The following is a 24,651-nucleotide window of genomic DNA, read 5'->3' on the forward strand; positions in this document are numbered from 1 at the left end:
GGGCAAGGTGAACTGGTGCATTTGTGTCTCCCATAAAAGCAGCTTCACTTGAAATCACTTTGTGATTGTGCACGGGTAAAACGTCCGCTGAAGTGTCAGATTCTTATTTAATTATTCTGCTTTCTGTATCTTCTGCATTGCATTCAGGTTACCCTGATGTTTTGTCTCATAGTGCCGTCTTAGATTAAATTCTGTAATTACAGCCACATTAGCTCCACAAATGAGACACACGGGTTCAGTAAACATATACTCAGCCTCCCATCGGTTTTAAAGGCTCTATTTTCAGAATCAACTTTTCTCTTCAGCATCGTGTGAGCTAGCTTCGCAATAACTTGCAGCATCATAAGGTAGACTTGATTAACGGTAAGTGTTCGGCAAGGCAGCTGAAGCGCTGCATTATGGGATCTGTAGTTTATTGTGTTACCAGCGCTTCATATACCCGGGCTTTAATAACAATAATACAGTATATAAAATGATCTCGGGGCGGATATAATTACGCCGGGCGGATGTGGCCCGCTGCCCTTGAGTTTGACACATATGGACTAAATAGAACTTGAAAAGATATATTTTTCAAATGTGATCGCAATTCAGATAGAGTTGACGCACTACAGCCTGCATGCCTCAATAAGTCATCCTCCCTCGCTCTTACTTTTTTACCGTTCATCTAATGAATACACTGAGTATGGCTTTACCAAAACAATCATTGATGGCGAATAAAGTATCCATTATTCGAGTATGTAGATCGGGATATATATATACATATATATATATACCCGCGTATCACAGCGGAGAAGTAGTGTGTTAAAAAAGCTAGAAAAAGAAAAGGGAACATTTTAAAAATAACGTAACATGACTGTCAATATACAGTATTTGTTTTGTGAGTGTTACTGAGTGTTGCTGTCATCAAGGATTTGATTATCATTATTTCTTTCAATCAGGTTCGTATTTGTAGGATGTGTTGTGTTCAAGTTACATTCCGTGTTTGTCAATCGTTGTAAAGATGACAGGTTTCATTCATCGATTCGTTTCTTACTGCATCAATAAACAGCTCGTCTTCTTCTTTATCTGAGACCTGACACACTGCATGCACGGGTTTTTTTTACACTGTCTTCCTTTAGCGGGACATTGACTTTTTCCAACGTGTGCTTTGTTTCCGCAGTAGTTGGATTTATGAATATGCTTATATGTATCAGACGCTTCATATTTTTGCTGCCTTTTCAATTGTGTAATTCATTTTTGTTCAGCTCTTTGGAACTGTTGCTTTTATCTGTGCACTGCGTCAGTTCACATGAGCCGCTCGGTGTACATGCATCGAAGGTTCCCAGCTGTGCTGGTGCCATCTCGTGCTATGTCCATGGCTGTATTTAATGTTACCTTAGTCCTGGCACTTAAAACTTTCTCTCGCAGTTTCGCTGAGTTTGTGTCAAACACCACCCTGACCATCTCATCTTCCTCTCCATAAGCACAGTCCTTCACCCGTGAATATTTAGTGGCAGTTTGCTATTGGATTGCGCTGACGGACGGCCTTATATGGGCAGGCACTAAATTACAAACGCCAGCGCAGCCTGTCTATGAACTTAATTTAAAGTGTAGGTTTACATCGTGCTTTGTTTCGAAGTAGCAGAACTCATGAATATGGTTGTATATGTCACTCGCGCTTCTTATTGTTTAGCTGCCTTCTCAATTATATAATGCATGTTTTCTTCAGCGCTTTTTGGAGGTCTTCCTGGTTTTCTATGTACTGCATGATTACGTGGGAGGCGTGATGATGTCACACGAAACTCCGCCCACGGCGTTGAAGCTCATCTCCATTACAGTAAATGGAGAAAACTGCTTCCAGTTATGACCATTACGCGTAGAATTTCGATATAAAACCTGCCCAACTTTTGTAAGGAAGCTGTAAGGAATGAACCTGCCAAATTTCAGCCTTCCACCCACACGGGAAGTTGGAGAATTAGTGATGAGTCAGTGAGTGAGTGAGGGCTTTGCCTTTTATTAGTATAGATATATACATATATATATACACATACATATACATACAGTACATATATATATATATATATATATACACATATATATATATATATATATATATACACACACACACATATATATACACACACATATATATATATATATATATATATATACACACACACACACACATATATATATACACACACATATATATATATATATATATATATATATATATATATACAGTCATGTGAAAACATTAGGACACCCTTTGAAAGCATGTGGTTTTTTGTAACATTTTTAATAAATGGTTATTTCATCTCCGTTTCAACAATACAGAGATTAAAGTAATCCAACTAAACAAAGAAAACTGAAGAAAAGTCTTTTCAAGATCTTCTGTAAATGTCATTCTACAAAAATGCCTATTCTAACTGAGGAAAAGATAGGACACCCTCACATGTATTCCCTCTTAAATTGGCTCAGATCTCACACAGGTATATCACACCAGGTGCACATAATTAGTAGATCGTTACTCTGCATGTTGAATGAGGCTTGCCCTATTTAAACCTCAGACATTTAGTTTGGTGTGCTCCTGACTGTTGAAGTGAGAGTGAGCACCATGGTGAGAACAAAAGAGCTGTCAGAGGACTTCAGAAAAGATTGTAGCAGCCTATGAGTCTGGGAAGGGATTTAAAAGATCTCAAAAGATTTTGAAATCAGCCATTCCACTGTCCGGAAGATAGTCTACAAGTGGAGGGCTTTCAAAACAACTGCCAACATGCCCAGGACTGGTCGCCCCAGCAAGTTCACCCCAAGAGCAGACCGCAAGATGCTAAAAGAGGTCTCCAAAACCCTAAAGTGTCATCTCGAGAACTACAGCAGGCTCTGGCTACTGTTGATGTAGAAGTACATGCCTCTACAATCAGAAAGAGACTGTACAAGTTTAACTTGCATGGGAGGTGTGCAAGGAGGAAACCTTTGCTTTCCAAGAGAAACATCGAGGCCAGACTGACATTTGCCAGAGATAAAGTTGACAAAGACCAGGACTTCTGGAATAATGTTCTTTGGACAGATGAGTCCAAAATTGAATTATTTGGACACAACAGCAGAGGACATGTTTGGCGAAACCAAACACAGCATTCCAAGAAAAGAACCTCATACCAACTGTGAAGCATGGAGGTGGAAGTGTCATGGTTTGGGGCTGCTTTGCTGCAGCAGGACCTGGTCAGCTCACCATCATAGAATCCACGATGAATTCTACTGTGTATCAGAAGGTGCTTGAAGAACATGTGAGACCATCAGTTAGAAAATTAAAGCTGAAGCGGAACTGGACCATGCAACATGACAATGACCCAAAACATACTAGTAAATCAACCAAAGATTGGCTGAAAAAGAAGAAATGGAGAGTCCTGGAATGGCCAAGTCAAAGTCCAGATTTGAATCCCATTGAGATGCTGTGGGGTGACTTGAAAAGGGCTGTACGTGCAAGAAACCCCTCAAACATCTCACAGCTGAAAAAGTTCTGCATTGAGGAGTGGGGTAAAATTTCCTCAGACCGATGTCGAAGACTGGTAGATGGCTACAAGAACCGTCTCACTGCAGTTATTTCAGCCAAAGGAGGTAACACTCGCTATTAGGGGCAAGGGTGTCCTATCTTTTCCTCAGTTAGAATAGGCATTTTGTAGAATGACATTTACAGAAGATCTTGAAAAGACTTTTCTTCAGTTTTCTTTGTTTAGTTGGATTACTTTAATCTCTCTGTATTGTTGAAACGGAGATGAAATAACCATTTATTAAAAATGTTACAAAAAACCACATGCTTTCAAAGGGTGTCCTAATGTTTTCACATGACTGTATATATATATATATATATATATATATATATATATATACATATATATATATATACACACATATATATATATACACACACACATACCCGCGCTTCGCAGAGGAGAAGTAGTGTGTTAAATAAGTTATGAAAAAGAAAAGGGAACATTTTAAAAATAACGTAACATAATTGTCAATATACAGTAATTGTTTTGTGAGTGTTGTTGTCATCAAGGATTTAATTATCATTATTTCTTTCAATCAGGTTCGTATTTGTAGGATGTGTTGTGTTCAAGTTACATTCCGTGTTTGTCAATCGTTGTAAAGATAACAGGTTTCATTCATCGATTCGTTTCTTACTGCATCAATAAACAGCTCGTCTTCTTCTTTATCTGAGACGTGACACACTGCATGCACGGGTTTTTATTTTACACTGTCTTCCTTTAGCGGGACATTGACTTTTTCCACCGTGTGCTTTGTTTCCGCAGCAGCTGCACTTATGAATATGCTTGTATGTATCACACGCTTCATATTTTTTCTGCCTTCTGAATTGTGTAATTCGGTTTTTGTTCAGCACTCTTTGGAACTGTTGCTTTTTGTCTGTGCACTGTGTCATTTCACGTGAGCCGCTCGGTGTACATGCATCGAAGGTTCCCAGCTGTGCTGGTGCCATCATGTGCGCAACTCCGCCTCCCACAGGCATCGAGCAGAAGTCTATTATAGTATATGGACGAAAAAATAGGTTCCAGTTATGACCATTACGCGTAGAATTTCGAAATGAAACCTGCCCAACTTTTGTAAGTAAGCTGTAAGCAATGAGCCTGCCAAATTTCAGCCTTCTACCTACACGGGAAGTCGGAGAATTAGTGATAAGTCAGTGAGTGAGTCAGTCAGTCAGTGAGGGCTCTGCCTTTTATTAGTATAGATAAAATAGCACTACAGGAGAATATTCGGTGTTTAACAGTATATGCCTTTTGCAACCCACTTTACAAAAGCATGTTAATGGAGTTAACACTTCAACAATCCCAACATTTGCAGACTGAATTAACAAACACATGAAGCCATATTAGGATGCAGTTACCATGGACGAGGAACAAGCCATGAGTAACTATCATTAATGGCTTGGTGATGGCTTGAAAAAGAAAGAGCAACTGGAGCAGCAAGGGTGGCCAACATGACCTGCAGACCATTTAGAGAAGACCCCATATAGAAATGTCAAGGATGATAAAGCCAGTACATCTACATGTACAGTGACATTGACATTGCCAAGGACTCATTACATCAGTTATGGTCCCTATGACCACTCCACCTTGTTTGGATAACTGTGCTAATTGAGGAGCTAATTTATTGGAATAAGTCTGAACTCACGCCCTGGGCGATCAAAATTATTAGACAGTAAGCCACATAGTATATTTACATACTTCTTTCAGCTGCTCCTGTTTGGGGTTGCCACAGCAGACCATCTTCTTCCTAATCTTTCTGTCCTCTGAATCTTGTTCTGTTACACCCATCATCTGCGTGTCCTATCTCACCACATCCGTAAACCTTCTCTTAGGCCTTCCTCTTTTCCTCTTCCCTGGCAGCTCTATCCTTAGCATCCTTCTCCCAATATACCCAGCATCTCTCCTCCGCACATGTCCAAACCAATGCACTCTCGACTCTCTGACTTTGTCTCCCAACCATCCAACTTGAGCTGACCCTCTAATGTATGCATTTCTAATCCTATCCATCCTCGTCACACCCAATGCAAATCTTAGCTTCTTTAACTCTGCCACCTCAGCTCTGTCTCCTGCTTTCCGGTCAGTGCCACCGTCTCCAACCCATATTACATAGCTGGTCTCACTACTGTTGTGTAGACCTTCCCTTTCGCTGTTGCCGATACCCGTTTCTCACAAATTACTCCTGGCACTCTTCTCCACCCATTCCACCCTGCCAGCATTCTCTTCATCACCTCTCTCATCCACAATTCCCTTTACTCTGTACTGTTGATCCTAAGTATTTAAACTCATCCACCTTCGCCAGCTCTACTCCCCTCATCCTCACCATTCCACTGACCTCTCCCTCATTTACACACATGTATTCTGTTTTGTTCCTACTGATCTTCATTCTGCTCCTCAATAGAGCATATCTCCACCTCTTCAGGGTCTCCTCAACCTGCTCCCTACTATCCCTACAGATCACAATGTCATCAGCAAACATCATAGTCCACGACAACTCTTGTCTAATCTTGTCCATCAACCTGTCCATCAACATTGCAAATAAGGGCTCAGAGCTGATCCCTGATGTAATCCCACCTCCACGTTGAATGCATCCATCGCTCCTACCGTAGACCTCAGAAAGCAGAAGACAGAGCTGGAAGTAGCAGAGTTAAAGATGCTGAGATTTGCATTGGGGGTGAGCTCTTGTTGGGTGGTTGAGAGACAAAGTCAGAGAGGCGAGATTGCATTGTTTTGCTCATGTGCAGAAGAGAGATGCAGAGTAAATTGGGAGAAGGATGCTAAGGATAGAGCTTCCAGGGAAGAGGAAAAGAGGAAGACCCAAGAGAAGGTTTATGGATGTGGTGAGAGAGGACATGCAGGTGATGGGTGTAACAGAGCAAAATGGAGAGGACAGGAAGATATGGAATAAGATGATCCGCTGTGGCAACCCCTAACAGGAGCAGCTGAAAGAAGAAGTGGTGCACAAAATCCCATGGTTCAGAGACATTAGATCTTTAGTGTAGTTATAACTATTAGTTTTACAGTTACTTGATTAATAAAGAAAGGTTCAGGCATGTATTTTTCTTTTCTATAAATTGCGTAGAAATAAGACATATTTATCCAGCTCAAGGTCAGGAAGAAGAAGTAGAAATAATAGATTTATACACACACTGGGAGGCCAGAAATATTAAAGTACCCTTTACTCCTTTTACTTTGCCCAGTCAAAATTCTAGAGTTTATCTGGAAAAGAGACTGATTAAGCCTCATGAAATGAGCACTGCTAATATAAGAACTCTGCCCAATGTTTTTTTGATTTTCAGATTTATTGCAGAAGTACCTGCCATTATATATCAGACATCAAATGCTAGGACTTCAAAATATTTGCTTCACCTCCAGTCCTACTCTGAAGACCACAATCTAGCACAGTTACTAATTGTTCCATATTTATTTTAAAACTGCTACACTAAATAATTTCCCACATCACGGACACGCCAAGCTATGGAGTATATAGCTGTAGGAAGGCGGAGAATTTCTTCCATTTGAAATCAACTATCCCATCCTCTTTTTATTACAAAGAAGTATGGCACCTCTTGCACACATTTAAATTCAAGAGTCAACAAGTTGTTCTTTATGTTGCTATACAAACCAGACAGGTTCTCCAGTTAACATCAGAGATTCAAGCCTCTCTAACTTAAAATATTGATGATAAATTTCTGCCTTCTTGTTTTTCATCTATAACCTAACCTTTTTTTAAAATCACATTTCTGCTATCTTAACACAGTCCTTTGTCATAAATTGTGTATTTCCTCTTGCTAAACACATAAAGACCATTTTGCTGCAGGTTATCAATAGAACAGAGTTTGAAGTGGGGTATGTTTATTTGTTTAAAACACTATATACTTGCCCTTTTCCTATAACAAAAATGAGGTAGGGATGTCCCTTTGATATTCAGCAAAAAAGAAGTATTTGAAGAACTATTCAGAATATTTACTTATGCATTACGATATTGGAAGACCTCTCACATTTAATGACTCATTTGTACCGAGTGCCGATTGGAGGCAGGCATATACAGTGCAATTTTATGAGCTCAAGAAAGGTTGGAGGCCTTCAGAACAAGATACACCCAACTGGGTGCAGTTTTACACTGTGAAGAAGGATATATGACTGTATGTCTGTTTTCCCAGCATGTTGACATTAGCTAACTTCATTATTTGGTTTTGCAGATTAGGCCAGTGAACTACATTACTTGCAGAATTAGCTGGTAAGACCTCCCAAACGCGAAGAACTTGCATGCAAATTTTTTTGATATGTTAAAAAAATTTTTTTGGTGACTGTAAGCCACTTAGTTTGTGTTTCAAAAAGTATAAGAATAAAGTTTGGCAAAAGTACTGAGACTCAGCCTCGTGTTTTGGGGTGCAAGAAAGGGACTTACAGCGCGAACCCCGATCTTTTATGATTTGCTTCTGTGTTGCTTCACTGCAGCGCGATGAGCCTGTTGTTACCCTGACCCGGCAACAGACAAACAATCTTCCACAGATGCTGCAATTGTGTTTTGGGATGCACTTCAGCATGTCGTTCCCGTTGGGTGGGGAGTGGGGGGGTTCTCAAAAGAGTTCAGAAACCTCACAATATGAGGAAAAAAAGGATGATTCAGATCCTGATTCATAACTGTGTTGCCCACAACATGCTTCCAAATTTAAGACAATGTTTGCATTGAATTCCTCCCACCCAAATGCACAGCAGTGCTTCAGCCATTGGATTTGGGCATCATTTGCACCCTGAAAGTGTCTTTATCACAAGGAAATGCTGAGAAAAATTATTGTCAGCATAACTTGTAGGCAGGAGGAAAATTAACGCAAAAGAAGCTATTGAAATGATTGCAAAACGCGTGGACACAAGTTAAAGAAAGCACTATAGTAAGAAATACAGAATCTCATTACAACAAAATTTTCGTTACAAAATATTTTTTAGGTCCCCTAGGAGTTTGTTGTAATGAAAGTTTACCTGTACAGTGGAACCTCGGTTCTTGGACGTCTCGGTACACGTACAACTCGGTTCACGACCAAAAAGTTCGCCAAACTTTTGCCTTGGTTCGCAACCACACACTCGGTATACGAACAAGCCAGTTTCCCTTTCGGTTTGTGCGCGCTGATGATTTCCACACGTGTTGCATTGTTCTCGGTCAGACCTGCCTGCCTGCCTGCTGCTGAGAGAGAGAGAGAGCGTGCCTGCCTGCCGGTTCATACGTGCCGATTACTGTATTTAAGCAGAGCGGCTCCCTGTTCTTTGTTCTCAGTCAGACGTGTGTGCTTTACCTGCGCTCTCTTTGTGCTCTACAGTATTTCATGTGCTTTTGCAGTTAACTATGGCTTCTAAGCAAGTGAAGAGTGGTGAGAAGAAAGTTTTGAAGAAAACTGAAATCGAAGTAAAGAAAGCAATTATTGAAAAGTTTTAGCGTGGCGTTCGTTTTACTGATCTTGCTGCCGAGTACAAGAAGTCAAAATCTACGATTTCGACTATTCTAAAGCAGAAAGAATCTATTAAAGCAGCTGATATTGCAAAAGGAGTTACAGCGTTAACCAGGCAGAGGCTTCAAGTGCTGGAAGAGGTAGAAAAACTGTTTACCAGGTAACTCATTTACCAATTTGAGAAATTAGGGTTTCAAACAGCACAACGTAAACAAAGCCAGACTGCCAGTAATGTGGAGGGCAAACACGAAGGGTTGGGTCGCAAGGACTTTGTTTTTGGAATGGCTGCATGAGGCTTTCTCTCCCACCAGCTAAACAGCTAAAAACACCAGAAACCCAAGAAATCACAAGAGAGAAAACACCTGAAGGAAAACATCCCGCCATTGCGGAGCCAAACTCTCCCTCAAAACTGTAACCTCCGCTCCACCCAGTTCCTCCTCACTTCATGCCAGAACTCGACTCATGCAAGGTTAGTTTTCATGGTGGTTTTTGTATTACGGATTTTTCAAAAGTTAAATTTTTCAGTTCGTAGCGTGAATTGTTGCAATTTTACTTTTCTCTTTTTTCAAATGTTCGTTTTTTTTCCCTGTGCTTAAAACTCATTAAAAAAAGTGTTTACATGGAGTGGTTCGTAGCGAGATTTGTTGCAATGTTACTTTTCTTGGTGGTTTATTAAATTACAGATTTTTCAAATTTTCCTTTTTTCCCTGTGCTTAAATCTCATTTAAAAAAAAAAAAATGTTTACTGTATAGTACAGTACAGCGATTGGGCTGTAAGGCTAATAGAGTGATCTCCTTCACTGTTACTTTTTTGGTAGTTTGTGGTTGGTTTTTAAATTAAAGTTTGGATTTGTTCAAATGTTCATCTCTGTTCTAACAGAGAGTGAGCGAGCGCGTGCTGCTGAGAGAGAGAGAGAGCGAGCCAGAGAGAGAGCCTACTCATGTAGCTGAGCAGGGAGCCTGGCTGTTTTGTGTCAGTGTTATTCAATGTTTTTACATTAGTTTACTATTACACTGCGTATTCTATGGTGTAATTAACTATATTTGTGCTTAGTCTTTACATATATTTACATATATATTTACGTACAGTTCATACAGTCTGGAATGGATTAATTGTATTTACATACAATCCTATGGGTTAAATTGCTTCGGTTCATGACCAACTCGGTTTACGACCACAGTTTTGGAACAAATTATGGTCGTGAACCAAGTTCCACTGTATATTCTTACCATTAATTGATAATATAATTACAGATGTTGAGTCTGCCCAAAATACCTTCTTTCAGGCTGTGTGTGTGTGTATGTTCCTCCTAGCATCCATCCATTATCCAACCCGCCATATAAAGCAAATATTGGAACTGTATCATCTGACCACAGAGTTTAAAGATACTTAAGCCAAATTTTTGGTGGGAAAGTATGCATGAAGATGTTTGGGATTATACAACCTATATGTTGGACTGCTCTGGTACCATTACGTTCATGGGAGCAGTAAACTATGGACTTTATTACTGATATGCCTTCCTCCAAGGGTTTTAATACAATTTTTGTGAAGGTAGATTGAGTTTTGACATGTGTGCATCTTATTCCCTTCTACTAAACACCTGGCAGATGTCTTTCTAGAAATCACTGATAGTAGCTATCTATGGTTTTCTGTATCAAGATGTATCAAACCGTGGTCTTCCATTTATTTCTCGCTTCTAGAAACTATTCTGTCAGAGATTTGGTTGTTCTATAAAACTTAAAATGTCTAGCTAATGGGCAAATGTAAAGAATTAACAGAGGCCTACAGAAACACTTGTGCTGTTTGATTGGTCCTAATCAAGATGACCTGGTTGATTTTCTACCCATTGCTGACTCTTCTAGGAATGTACCGGTTTACTCTGCTCCTAAAATGTCAGTCATCATTTGAGTGCCTGTATGGTTGTCATTCTAGATTCCATGAGTCACCCTCCTCTCCACTTTTCCAACTATTTTTAAATAATTACATATTTAACAGTTTTGTGAAAAGTTCAATTTGTCTCAAAAACTTTTTGAAAAGCTCTTGGTCAATTGATTTCCTGATTGCAAATTTAAGGCTACTCCTATCCTTAAAGTTGAGCAAAAGGTACGGCTAGAGACCCAAGACATCAGTCTACATAGCAACCCTTTTTAAACTGATACAGCACCAGAAGAGTATTTATTTTGAGAAGATCATGGTTTTAATTCTGACATTTTCCTTCACTCCGTGTAGTTTTTTGATGGACTCATCCATGGTTTTTTGGTGGATGGACTGTTCGTCTACATTAATTGTTTTGAATTTTCGTAGTTTGCCTTAGCTATTTAAAAAAAAAAGTAATAATTCCTAACACTAAAACGCCTTTACTGGGTGGCATACAGTCATGTAGGCTATACTAACTGAACTGTCTTCCTATAGTTAAAGTTTGTTTTTGCATTATTTGTCAAGTTCCGATATCACCTACACCCTATTCCGAGTTTAGGGCATGTTTTGTAATATAACACCCCCACCCCCCCAATCACTGTATTTTTGTTATTTTGATAAGTTGTTTTACTCTTCCGTCAATCGTATAATTTGTGGACATTTTGTGGCTGCTGACGTGGCTCAGCACCATCACATGATGTCATATTGCCTCCTTATTTAAGATGGTGGCATGGTATCCTCAATCATCTAGCTTTGTCATAATTGGCCGTGTTCTTCATATTTGATTTTCATTGACAGATACTGTTCTGTTCCATTTATGTTAATCAGTTTGAAACGGCTTTGTTTTCCTGTCTGTTTTAACTCATTATGTGATTAATCATTTGCAAAATGTTTCATTAGATCATACCTGTGAATTTATTAGAGCCACCACTCAGTGAACAGTGCTACAAAATACAATTACCTGAACTGAATCATTTTTTTCTATTGCTCTAAAATGGATGAGAATTTCAAAAAGATTTCAAGTACTGAACCAACTTGTATTTTCAAAAACTTCAAAAATAAAAAAGCCACCAATCACAAAGATCAGCCCCTTTTCATACGGGGCAACTGAATTGACAGTAAACAGGAAATGGCTAAAAGCATCAAAATCCTTTAAAATTAATTTCATAGAATTTTTCACACGTTTTAGATGAAATCCTGCTTTAACTAACAATTTTGTTTGTGTCACTTCAAGAAAAAAAAAAACGTTTAACTCAGTAAAGTTCAGTGAGCCGATTTTCTTCACATTCACAAAGTCTTTGCAATTTCAGAATATATAATGATACATGTGAACAGGACTGGTTTATCCATTCACAGGTTTTGCACTCCACTGATGCATAGAGACTGCGGTGGGTTGGCACCCTGCCCGGGACTGCTTCCTGCCTTGCACCCTGTGTTGGCTGGGACTGGCTCCAGCAGACCCCCGTGACCCTGTGTTCGGATTCAGCGGGTTGGAAAATGGATGGATGGATGGATGATGCACAGAGATTCTTGCACACAGGCAGACGTGAAACACTTTCATTCAGAGGGGTCTAAATTGTGTACATTTATTGAAAAGTCAAATGGGTGAAATGTCTACTCCACAATACTATATATGGAGAAAGTAAAAAGGCAATACATTATAGTTTGAAAGGGTTTCTATAAAGAAAGGTAGAAACAAACAGATTTGATTTTTCTTTGACTTCTCTTTAATTTGTCTAAAATCTATTAAAAGGTTTTCTTCATAATAAAGACATTAAGCTAGTGATTATAATTAAAAAGAGATACAACCCAAACCAAGGGAATTGTGAACTGATAGTGTTAGGTGAAAAAACTTCAAGAACAACTCATTCCAGTCCAAAGGATTAATTGTTTCTGTTCCTTATACTTTAAAAATGAAACCCATATTTTAAAAAAAGCCTTTGTTTCTAAGCAGAGTGACAATGCAAGAAAGCACCCTTCAGGTAAATCATAACTGCCTTATTTTAATTTAGCACATACCTTCTCCAGTTTGATTTGGACACAATTTCTTCTTGGGCCTCACTGTGTTAGTCTTCGAGGATTCTGACGGCTTGTGGGCATTACTGTCCTTCAAGGAGCAGCGTCTGCCCAAACTGGAGCCCAATCTGTTTAAGTCTTCATCTGGGCCCATATATTGAGGATTACAGTCTTTCACCTTGATACGGTTTATAATTTTGCGGGGTCTCTGAATGTTAGTCCTACCCTTTCTTCTGTTCCTCTTTTCAGAGACATCCTCTTCACGTTGACATTCTTTCTGTAAACTCTTCTGGCCAGCTGGATACATTTTTGGCATCTTCTTTTTCTCTGTACAGAACACAGGGTTAAATTAATTCAGAAGTGCAATACAAATGTAACACATTTAAGTTCCATTTTTCTATGTCCTCATCAGTTAAGAAAGAAGTCAAGTCAAGTTATTCACCAAGACCACATGGGCAGAGTAAGTAATCAATCTTCATACTGGTGACCAGATATGAAACAAACAGTCTCAGGGAGTGTTTCACGCCTTAACGACACACCATTATGACTCTGCACCCTCTGTTGATATTAGTGATGTTATGATATTAAAACTTATGTATGTCATACTAATACAACACAATTTTAAAATGCTGGATACCCTTTGATACCACAGCAAACACAGAAATCCTATTCACCCCTCAATAAAGTACTGGTATTCAGAAATGTCAAAATAAAATTCAAGCCTTGAAATGTAATGTGGGGCAGGGATGGAGATCCGCCAGTGCAACAGCACAAGGTAGGGATTACAATCTTGGTGGGAGTTTCAGCACAGAGTTTATAAAGAATGATATATCATGAACTGTCTGGTTTATCTTAGCATGTGCACATTTCTAATCATTCTCGGACAGTAGTTGAAAAACACTGCTTAAAATCCATACTGAAAATTAAAATTCAAAACATTATTATTATACTGTTGAATTACTGAATTCCAAGATTATTCAGGATACTTTCATTTAAATAAAAACTCTAAGATATTTTTGTAACAACATGGTTTTAAAGTCTAGTTAATCACAGACCCATTCTGTTTGAACTGCAACACTTGCTATTGCAAGATTTAAATTTGCATCATTAGCTGGTTAAAAAATATTACTAAAGAGCAATATTTAACAGAATAGTCAAATTAAATCAAATGTCACAAGCTTGTCATACTTTAATTTTCTAAATCTGCCACTTCTTTTTTACCAGCTTTGAAGCTTCCAGTGTGAAATCAAACTTATCAGTTCAACATTTATCCTTTATTTCAGAGCTCCTGTTAAGCAGGATTTATTTAACTGCTTTAGATGTTTCTTACAAAAGTAATGACACCTTGTTATTGTGTGTGCTTGTGTATAAATCTAGAATTAGAAAATGACCTGTCGTCACACATGAGTGACTAGGGATCACCTGCAGAGATTTGTTCAGATGAGAAATACACCCCAGGATGAGAGGGAGTGCTGCTGCTAACTATCTCCTCTCCTTTATCTACAATGGAAAGAAACACCCAGCCGAGGAGTCACCACACCCTCAGCTCTTATCTGGTTAGAAGAAGGAGGCCATCTTGCACAGTTGTGTGTCAACAGTATTCACTACTTTGATTGAACATTCAATACTGTTAGGGTCACAGAATTTTGTTAATAGTTAATGTTAAGGAAGGTTTATACAAGTTAGGCCTCAGGATTATGTTAAAAAATATGAAGGAGGAACTTAAAATTGCTGGTCAACGTGTCTAATGTGAAACTGCCCCAACCTTACAAAATCCCAAACCATTATTCAAGTCACAGCCTTCATTTACATAATCTTAGCGAGATGGAGGCAGTTGGCGGTGTGTCCCTGTAAAGATGGCCGCCTAATGTGAGACACCCAATGTCTGACTTCAACTAGCCTGCGACTCGCTAAGATAAATTTAAACAGGTTTGATTTTGTGTTTAGTCTTAGGGGCAGACTGAGTGTGCAGGAGAGCTGACAACCAGTGAATGTTTCTCTGAAGTGGAAGGCACAGAGTTAAGTGAAGAGGAGTAAGAAACTGCAGGTTTTGAACCTAACAAAAATAAGAGATGCTCCTCTTTCTGTCGTTTCATGTTTCAGATAGCAAAACAAAAGGGGGAAAAATAAAATAAAGGGTGAAGATTGCTGCTGAAGAGCTACAGCTGTTAACCTTTTGTACACCATGGGCTTCATCAGCAGCTTGCTATTGGCTGTTAGAAACAGGGCTGAGCACGACTCTGCTGAATGGTCGTTTAAATTAACATGGTCAGATGATGAGATCAGCGACTGTGGTTGGCAAATCTGACATGATCCAAGACAAAAATATTCTTCAAAACTACTGTCATTATCAACAACTCTGAAACAAGTTTCAAGTTTATCAGCTTCATCTTGTTTAAGTACACTCTACACACATCACAAATATTTTAGTAATTAACACATTAATAAACTATTAAACAGCAACAGCTCCCAGTATTGTGAGATTATAACGGTGGAGGCCTTGTGTGCCTCAGTCTTTCTTAACGCTCCATTTGTGCTTCTGATGGACCAGTTTGCTATGGGTAACCCCAAAAGGGGGCGGGGGGTTGCAGCAGAGTAAAAGCGGCTCATTATTGACCTTCATGAATATTCTAATTAAATGAAAGTGGGTCTTGTGCAGAAGACAGATGCAAGTCCTGACAGTTCACCTAAGAGTGGCACAAAGAGGTGACCCACACAGCCCACCTCACCACTGTGGTCCAGTGCAAAACAAAAAGTTATTGGGGTAAAGGAAGAAAACCAGAGTACCTGTAGAGGGCAGGAGCCAACTATAGACCATCATAGGGTACATTCACATTCAAGTCCACAACCACAAGACAAGTTAGATTTCCCAGGCCACTAAACCTGAGCATCTTTAGAGAAGTGGAGAAAATAAGAATAAAAGAGCAGACATGGAAACTGAATAGAGACTAAAAAAACAGGCTTAGATTCAAATTCATTCTGACAGAACTGTAAGGCAGTAACACGAAGTTGCCAAAGGGACTCCTCCTCGCTCTTTCAGTGGCCGGCCGGTCACCAACCCCACAACTGTCAGAACTGAGCGCCGCGGAGTGACAAATGAGAAACAAAGGCAGAAATCAAAGCGTCTTACGTATGGAATGGCCGTCTGCTCGATGCCGGCGACTCGCGAAGGAAACGACAAAAGAACACTCGGAGGGGAATGAACAGGCGCCAGCGGTGTTACTGGGTGCTACGAACTAAAATTTGAGATTCAGCCACGTGAAGTGAACCTCTGATACGAATGGACAGCAATGGCACGCGCGTGGCCACAGGAGGATTCACTCGAGCAAAGTTCGGCGGAGGGCTAACGAACACGAACTCGCCGCGCGCGGTGATTCTAATGGAGCGAATGAAAACTCACACGTCCATAAAGCGCATCTCCAAAGTACTTACTGTCTGCCTCTTGCCGATGAGATTCTTTCTGAACTCGGTCACACCTCTGCCTCAATCAACAACAGCCTTAAGTCGGTGTCGTGTTTCAGAAAGCAAGACTGTGGCTTCAGGAGCCGTCGCATTGGATGACGTCAGCCTGTCTTCGATTTCGGGTCACGTGCTAGTTGAGCGAGAATACGCTGTAGCTGGAGAGAAGCTGGGTGGCTCAGTGTCCTGCTGCCTTATAGGAGCCTATTAAACCAATAATGTCATCGGAGAAGCTGCGTTTGTCTGGAGCTGCCACTGAGACGTTTGTTTTTGTGATCATGAACTGAGTTTTTTTTTTTTTAATTACAGTAAGATTCCCTGTAAATAGTTCTTGTAAAATTTAGTAAAGTTCTTTGTGTCTTTTTTGTTTTTCAATGGACCAATAATATATATATATATATATATATATATATATATATATATATATATATATATATATATATATATAGAGAGAGAGAGAGAGAGAGAGAGAATAATAAAAACTTCCTTCCCATCAGGGATAAGTGTAGGTCCCTCCTATCTTTCTTCTCTGTATCTCTGCTATCTGCAAAGACATTCTTATTAATTGCATACTCTGAAAGAAATGCTCACCGCCTCTTCTCTACCTTTAAGTCTCTTGTAAGTCCTCCTGCTGCTCCAAGAATTTTGTCATTCTCTTGATGGTTTTGCTTCTTTCTTCTCTTTCAAAATCACCAAAAGCCCCCAAAGACATCTTCTGAGTCTCCTCTGTGTCATTCTCCTCTTTCATCCTTCACCACTGTAAATGACTCTGACATTTTTGACTCCGACCTGTGCTCTGGACCCCATTGCTTCAGACCTTTCTTCAGTCCATCTCTCCTTCCTTGATCCCCTACATATCTTTTCTTTTCAATGCATCCCTGACCCTCCACATCTTCTCTACTAATTTCAAGATGTCTTGTTGAATCCTTATGCTCAAAAACCCTCTCTCATCCCATCTGCCTTTGAGAATTACCATCCTGTGTCCATTCTGCCATTTCTGTCCAATACCCTAGAACTCATAGTTCATAAACACCTCTCTTCATTTCTCTCTGACTATAATCAACTAGATCTACTTCAGTGTGGACTCTCCAAGGGTCCCTCTACTGAGACTCCACTCCTTTTAGTCACAAATGCTCTTAGATCTGCTCGAGCTCCTTCTCCCTCCTCTGTCCTCATCCTCCTTGCCCGTTCATCAGCCTTTGTTATGGTTCACCACCCCTTGCTTATCTCTTCTTCTAATTAAATTGGAATAAGCAGCTCTGCTTTGAACAGGTTCAAGTCCTCCCTCTCGGACCGATCCTTTTGTGTCTCCTGGTCTAACTCCTTGTCTTCTTAACAGAACATTTCTACAGATGTGCTTCAATGACTGGTGTTGGGTTCACTTTACTTTTCCTTGTACATTTGTTCCTTTGTCAATGTTATTTCATCTCATGTCTTCTCCTTCCACCTCAATGGTGAGGACTCACAGATCTCCTCTCATTTCTCTCTTACAGTCCACTGCTTTCAGCCGAGATCTTCAGTTGCCTCCCTGCCATCTCAATCTGAATGAATGATCAGCATCTAAAAGTGAGAATCTGATGAAAGACTTTGTAATTAGAAAAAAGTAAGAGAACACTTTTCAAATATACTGTAAATAAAGTGGAAGGATATAAAAAAAAACATTATTTTCCATCTTACTGTAAATTTTCTTTCATTCTGAAAAGTAACGTTTTATTTTACAGTTTATTATTGTTTATATTTTGAATTAGATATTTATGGGCCAGCAAAATCTTTTAAGTTCTTGAATCCAGCAACATCCCTGTATTATTTTGTTAATCCTTTCCTATGTGTAGGTTTGCTTTGTTGTGTAATAAAAATTAGGAAAGTTACCTGCTTAAAAAAGCCCTGAAGACACAGCCTGTGATGAATCTCAGCAGAACAACAAATTATTTCCATAATATTCTCATTATGGTAAACTAATGTGGAACTGAACTAAAAATACAGCCATGTCAGCGGTGGATCGGTACGCTCAGTTCAGATTGGGCCATGCTGTAAAGTGAAGTTTATTTTATTTTCTTCATTAAGCACATTTGCAGTGCGACACATTAGCTCAGATATGATATCACACACTCCACTCTTCATCATTTTAAACACTTCAGTCAGGTCTCCTCTTAATCTTCTTTTCTTAAACTCTAAAGGCTCAGCTCTTTTAATCTTTCCTCATAAATCATCCCCTGTAGCCCTGAATCACTCGAGCTGCTCTTCTCTGGACCTTTTCTAGCACTGCTATGTCCTTTTTGTAGCCTGGAGGACAAAACTGCACTCCTGCCCTATTAAAATGGCGGTCCACTGGCCACTTGCAGTCCAGAAGCAACTACTGATTGCCCAGCCCGTGGTCCTACAAGAAACACAGAAACAAACTGAGAAATACACATTTTGTAAGCCTTCAGAAATTCCTCCATAAATTCCTACAATAGTACAGACCATGAATGCAACAGTCAGTGTAACCCAGCAACATTCAACCCACAATGCAGTGCATTTTTGTGTAAGTCGAGGTGGGGTTAGTAGTCTATGATACTGTGACCACCTGTCCAACTTAAAGTTAATATTCTTTGACTTTGGAAATTCTGTATTTGTGATTTAAAACTATCAAGCACAATATTATGTAGTACAGTTCACCAGTGCAAGTGGCGCAATGGTAGCTCCGCTGACGCACATTAAGGAGATCATAGCTTTGTGTCCCGGGACATCCTTATGTAGAGTTTGTAAAGCAGTGAGAGTTGTAAGTAAAGCACTCTGTAAATGTAAAGAATTATTATTACAATTATACTTGATGATTTGTCAATTTCAAATTTTAAAACATTATGTGTTTTCATGAAATAAACAAAACATGTAGCGCTAGGACTCACGGCCTCTGTGTGCCTTCACAGTCCTTCAAACTTGATCCGAATGCAATGTATGTATACCGCCGCCTTTATGTTAGTAAACTGGTCACCACCTCTGTGACTCTCTTTGAACTGGACGCCACGGAGTGACAAAGGAGAAACAAAGGCAGAAATCAAAGCGCCATACATGTGGAATGGTCGTCTGTTTAAGTTCATTGATTTGAGAAGGAAACAATAAAAGGAATACAAGGAGAGGAATGAATAGGAGCCGGTGGTGTGACAGGGTGCTACGAACTCAAATTTGGGACTCAGCCACATGAAGTGAACCACAGATACCAATGAACAGCAGCGGTAGGCGGGTGGACACAGGAGGGCTCCAGTCACTCAGGTGGTGATTTAAATGAACCTCCTGTGTGTCCCCTCAGAGTGCAGTAGTCATTGTGTTCACGTGTGTTAGTCGCTGCTATCACTTGTCATGGCTTTGTGCGCTGAGAGCTTTGAGAGCAGTGATAGTGCTTGGCTAACCTGATAAATACACTTTGTGATGTGCCTGGGTCATATGTGACCAAAATATTAATTTTATTTCAAAAAGGAAACAAATGTTAATGCTGATATTGTGGACTTTTTTTGATTTTATGAACTTTGTGATACGCCTGGGTCAGATGTGAACAAAATGTTAATATTTTTAAATTTCAAAAGTTGAAAAAACAAACAGTATCACTACTACATCAGATTCTGTTCAGTTTTAGCTTTTTAATAGATTTTTATGCTCTTTTTAATGTGCCCGAGGCAGATGTGACCAAATTTAAAAAAGTAACAATGAATAAACATGACTTGTTTGTCAGCACATTCATTTGTGTTGGTTTAAAATTTCTCTGTTGTTGACTGGCCACTGAAAATGTCTGGCACAGCTATATTTCTTGGTTTGAAAAAATGAATTTGTAATTGAATAACCTGCTGAAGAACACACAACTCCAGATGAGGCCTCACCAGCGTGTTATAAAGCTTGAGCAGAACCTCCTGTGACTTGAACTCCACACATCAAGGTGCTATATTACTTGACATTCTGTTAGACTTCTTTATATATATATATATATATATATATATATATATATATATATATATATATATATATATATACTGTATATATATATATATATATATATATATATATATATATATATATATATATATATATTTTATTAATGTTATTGTAATCCATACAAATCAATTAAGTTTTTACAAAAAGAAAAATTAAGTTAAGGACAAATCCATCCCCACCCGTGAGAGAGAGAGCAAGGCAAACTGCGTGAATTGTAAACATACCTAAATTAATAAATTCTCTGTGCTTTATGAGCTTATTTTAAAATATTACTTATTAGATCCTGCCATGTTTTGAAAAATGTCTGTACGGATCCTCTAACTGAAAATTTGATTTTTTCCAATTTCAAATAGTATAACACATCGGTTTCCCACTGACTTAAAAGAGGAGAGTTTGGGTTCTTCCAGTTTATCAGAATGAGTCTGCGTGCCAAAAGTGTAGTAAATGCAATCACAATTTGTTTGTCTTTCTCCACTTTAAGCTCCTCTGGAAGAACCCCAAACACAGCTGTTAATGGGTTAGGAGGGTTTGTGAGTCCAAGGCTGTCTGAAAGGTAATTAAAAATTTTCGTCCAGAATAATGTTAATTTGGAGCAGGCCCAGAACATGTGACCCAGTGAGGCTGGGACTTGATTGCAACGTTCGCAGGTTGGATCTTACCCTGGAAACATTTTGGAGAGTTTTAGTCGAGACAGATGTGCTCGATATATAATTTTGAGTTGAATAATTGTATGCTTTGCGCATTTGGAGCTCGAGTGAATTCTCTGCATTGCTACTTTCCACTCCTTTTCTGACATATTAATTGAGAGGTCATTTTTCCAGTGTCCTCTTGGATCTTTGAAAGGGAGGGATTGTAAAATGATTTAATATATTGTAGAGATGGGGTCTAAGTCCTTGAGATTCAGCAATATTTTTTCCAGCGTGGATGAGGGTGCTAGATGAGGAAAATCGGGAAGGTTCTGTTTAACAAAGTTCCTGATTTGAAGATAGTGAAAGAAATGTGTGGCTGCAATGTTAAATTTGGAATGTAATTGTTCATAAGACGCAAAGACGTTGTCTATATAAAGATCTCTAAGCAAGTTAATTCCAATTTTTCCAGATATTAAAAACTGCATATGTTTGTGAAGGTTGAAAGAGGTGGTTCTCTTGCAGAGGTGCCACAGATAGAAGCTTCTCCGTCTTAAAATGCTTTCTATATTGGTTCCATATTCTAAGTGAGTGAAGCACAATTGGGTTATTTGTATATTGCCGATAGTGTGTGTTTATTGTTTTTAGCAGGGAATACAAAGAAGTACTGCAGGATTTTACTTCTATTGCGGTCCAAGCCTGTGTATGTTCTTCTATTTGTGTCCAGGTTCTTATCACCTGTATATTTGCTGCCCAGTAATAAAACTGGAAGTTAGGTAGAGCCATGCCATCTTCTGCCTTTTGTCTTTGTAGGGTCGCTCTTTGGATGCGTGGTTGTTTTGAATTCCAAATAAATGAGGTTATTGTTGAATCTAATTGATTAAAGAATGATTTATTAATGTATATTGGAATGTTTTGAAATAAAAAAGGAGCTTAGGAAGAATATTCATCGTAACAGTGTTAATTCTTCCAGCTAGAGTGAGATGAAGAGTTGACCATCTATGTAAGTCTTGCTTAATTTTTTCCATACAGATGGCAAAATTTTGTTGATAAAGAGCTTTATGTTTACTTGTGATGTTTACCCCGAGGTATTTAAACTGTTCTGCAATGATAAAAGGTAGGGTGTCTAATCTAATATTATATGCTTGAGAATTCACTGGAAAGAGTACACTTTTATTCAGATTAATTCTGAGACCAAAGATCTTTTGAAATTCTGTGAGTGCTGTTAAGACTGCAGGCACAGAATTTTGTGGGTCTGATATATACAGTACCATGTCATCTGCATAGAGTGAAATTTTCTGTTCCAGTCCTTCTCTGATAATCCCCTTTATCTGATCAGTATTTTGACAATGTATTGCCAGTGGTTCAATGGCAACTGCAAACAGCAGCGGTGACAAGGGGCATCCTTGTCTAGTACCACGTTCTAGTTTAAAGTAGTCGGAGCAAATGTTATTGATGCAAACTGAAGCTTCTGGGTTAGTATACAGTAATTTGATCCATGCACAAATGTTTGGGCCAAACCCAAACTTTTCCAATGTAGTTAAAAGGTATTTCCATTCAATCATGTCAAATGCTTTTTCTGCATCCAATGATAATAATATTTCTGGGGTGTTTGATTTAGTTGGTGAGTATATTACATTAAACAGGCGTCAAAGATTTGAAGATAAGTGTCGGCCCCTAATAAATCCAGTTTGATGGAAAAAGGAAATGCAAAGGAAAAAACTGCTGTATAAGGCATATAAGAATAATGACTGCAAAGTGAATCGTAGAGCGTATGAGAACATGAGGGCAACCATTAAGAAGGATATCAGAGAGGCTAAAAGACAGTTGGAGAGGAATATAGCAGATAAGGTGAAAGAAGACCCCAAGAGATTCTTTCAGTATTTTAGTAGTAAAAGAACAGTTAAGGAGGAGGCCAAGTGCATCAGGAATAGTAAAGGGGAATTAAAAGATACAGACAATGAAATAACAGATGATCTAAACTTACATTTTTCTGAGGTGTTTACAAGTGAGCAAGTGGATAACCTCCCAGAGGTAAACACGACTACTAAGGAGGTACTGAGGGATTTAGAAATTGTAGAGGGAGAAGTGCTGCTCAGATTAAATAAGATGAAATCAAACAAATCACAAGGCCCAGATAATATTTATCCTCGTGTTCTTAAGGAGGTTAGTGAGTACATATATAAACCCTTGACACATATTTTTAGGAAGTCACTGTGCACTGGAGAGATTCCAAAGGACTGGAAAATGGCAAATATCATCCCATTATATAAAAAGGGTGACAGGGCAGATCCAAGCAACTATAGGCCAGTAAGTTTAACATGCATCACAGGAAAATTAATGGAAGGAATTATTAAGGATAAGATTGAGCAACACATGGCAAGGACAGGAGTTATTCTGAACAGTCAGTCAGTTCAGAAGAGGGAGGTCGTGTTTTACTAACATGTTGGAATTCTATGAGGTTGCAACAAAAGGATACGATCAAAGTGCAGCTTATGATATTATTTATCTGGACTTTTAGAAAGCATTTGATGAGGTGCCACATGAGAGGTTGGGCATCAAGTTAAAAGAAGTGGGAGTTCAGGGTGATGTTTTTAGATGGGTGCAGAATTGGCTCAGACACAGGAAGCAGAGGGTGATGGTGCGAGGAACCTCATCAGAACTGGCCGATGTTAAGAGTGGTGTTCCACAGGGGTCAGTGCTAGGGCCGTTGCTATTTTTAATATATATAAATGATTTAGATAGGAATATAAGTAACAAGCTGGTTAAGTTTTCAGATGATACCAAGATAGGTGGATTAGCAGATAATTTGGAATCCGTTATATCATTACAGAAGGACTTGGATAGCATACAGCCTTGGGCAGATTTGTGGCAGATGAAATTTAATGTCAGTAAATGTAAAGTATTACACATAGGAAGTAAAAATATTAGGTTTGAATACACAATGGGCGGTCGGAAAATCGAGAGTACACCTTATGAGAAGGATTTAGGAGTCATAGTGGACTCTAAGCTATCAACTTCCCAACAGTGTTCAGAAGCCATTAAGAAGGCTAACAGAATGTTAGGATATATAACACGATGTGTGGAGTACAAGTCCAAGGAGGGTATGCTCAACCTTTATAATGCACTGGTGAGGCCTCATCTTGAGTACTGTGTGCAGTTTTGGTGTCCAGGCTACAAAAAGGACATAGCAGCAATAGAAAAGGTCCAGAGAAGAGCAACTAGGCTGACTGAAGGTCTAAAGGGGTTGAATTATGAGGATAGATTAAAAGAGCTGAGCCTTTACAGTTTAAGCAAAAGAAGATTAAGAGGTGACATGATTGAAGTGTTTAAAATGATGAAGGGAATTAGTACAGTGGATCGAGACTTGTATTTTAAAATGAGTTCATCAAGAACACGGGGACACAGTTGGAAACTTGTTAAGGGTAAATTTCGCACAAACATTAGGAAGTTTTTCTTTACACAAAGAACGATAGACACTTGGAATAAGCTACCAAGTAGTGTGGTAGACAGTAAGATGTTAGGGACTTTTAAAACTCGACTTGATGTTTTCTTGGAGGAAACAAGTGGATAGGACTGGCGAGCTTTGTTGGGCTGAATGGCCTGTTCTCGTCTAGATTGTTCAAATGTTCAAATGTACTATTAAGGGGAGCACTTTCTCCATCCTTCTAGCTATGATTTTAGAGAGTATT

At 39.0% G+C, this 24,651-nt stretch overlaps 1 protein-coding gene across 2 annotated transcripts in view; it reads right to left on the minus strand.

The window, feature by feature from the left end:
• LOC120533526 (zinc finger protein 664-like) overlaps window positions 1–24,651 on the minus strand; it is a 210,087-nt gene that overhangs the window by 4,712 nt on the left and 180,724 nt on the right. Inside the window, exons 1-2 of one of the 2 annotated variants that reach the window (XM_039760452.1) lie at window positions 16,341–16,453; window positions 12,912–13,235 (exon numbers count right to left, since the gene is read on the minus strand). In XM_039760452.1, the coding sequence (XP_039616386.1) occupies window positions 12,912–13,224 (313 nt within the window). In that variant the 5' untranslated portion in view covers window positions 13,225–13,235; window positions 16,341–16,453. Of the gene's footprint in view, window positions 1–12,911; window positions 13,236–16,340; window positions 16,454–24,651 lie in introns of those variants that run through there. The other variant, XM_039760453.1, reaches the window with a different exon arrangement.

This window comes from Polypterus senegalus, chromosome 8, assembly GCF_016835505.1.
Source record: "Polypterus senegalus isolate Bchr_013 chromosome 8, ASM1683550v1, whole genome shotgun sequence".
Lineage (NCBI taxonomy): Eukaryota > Metazoa > Chordata > Cladistia > Polypteriformes > Polypteridae > Polypterus > Polypterus senegalus.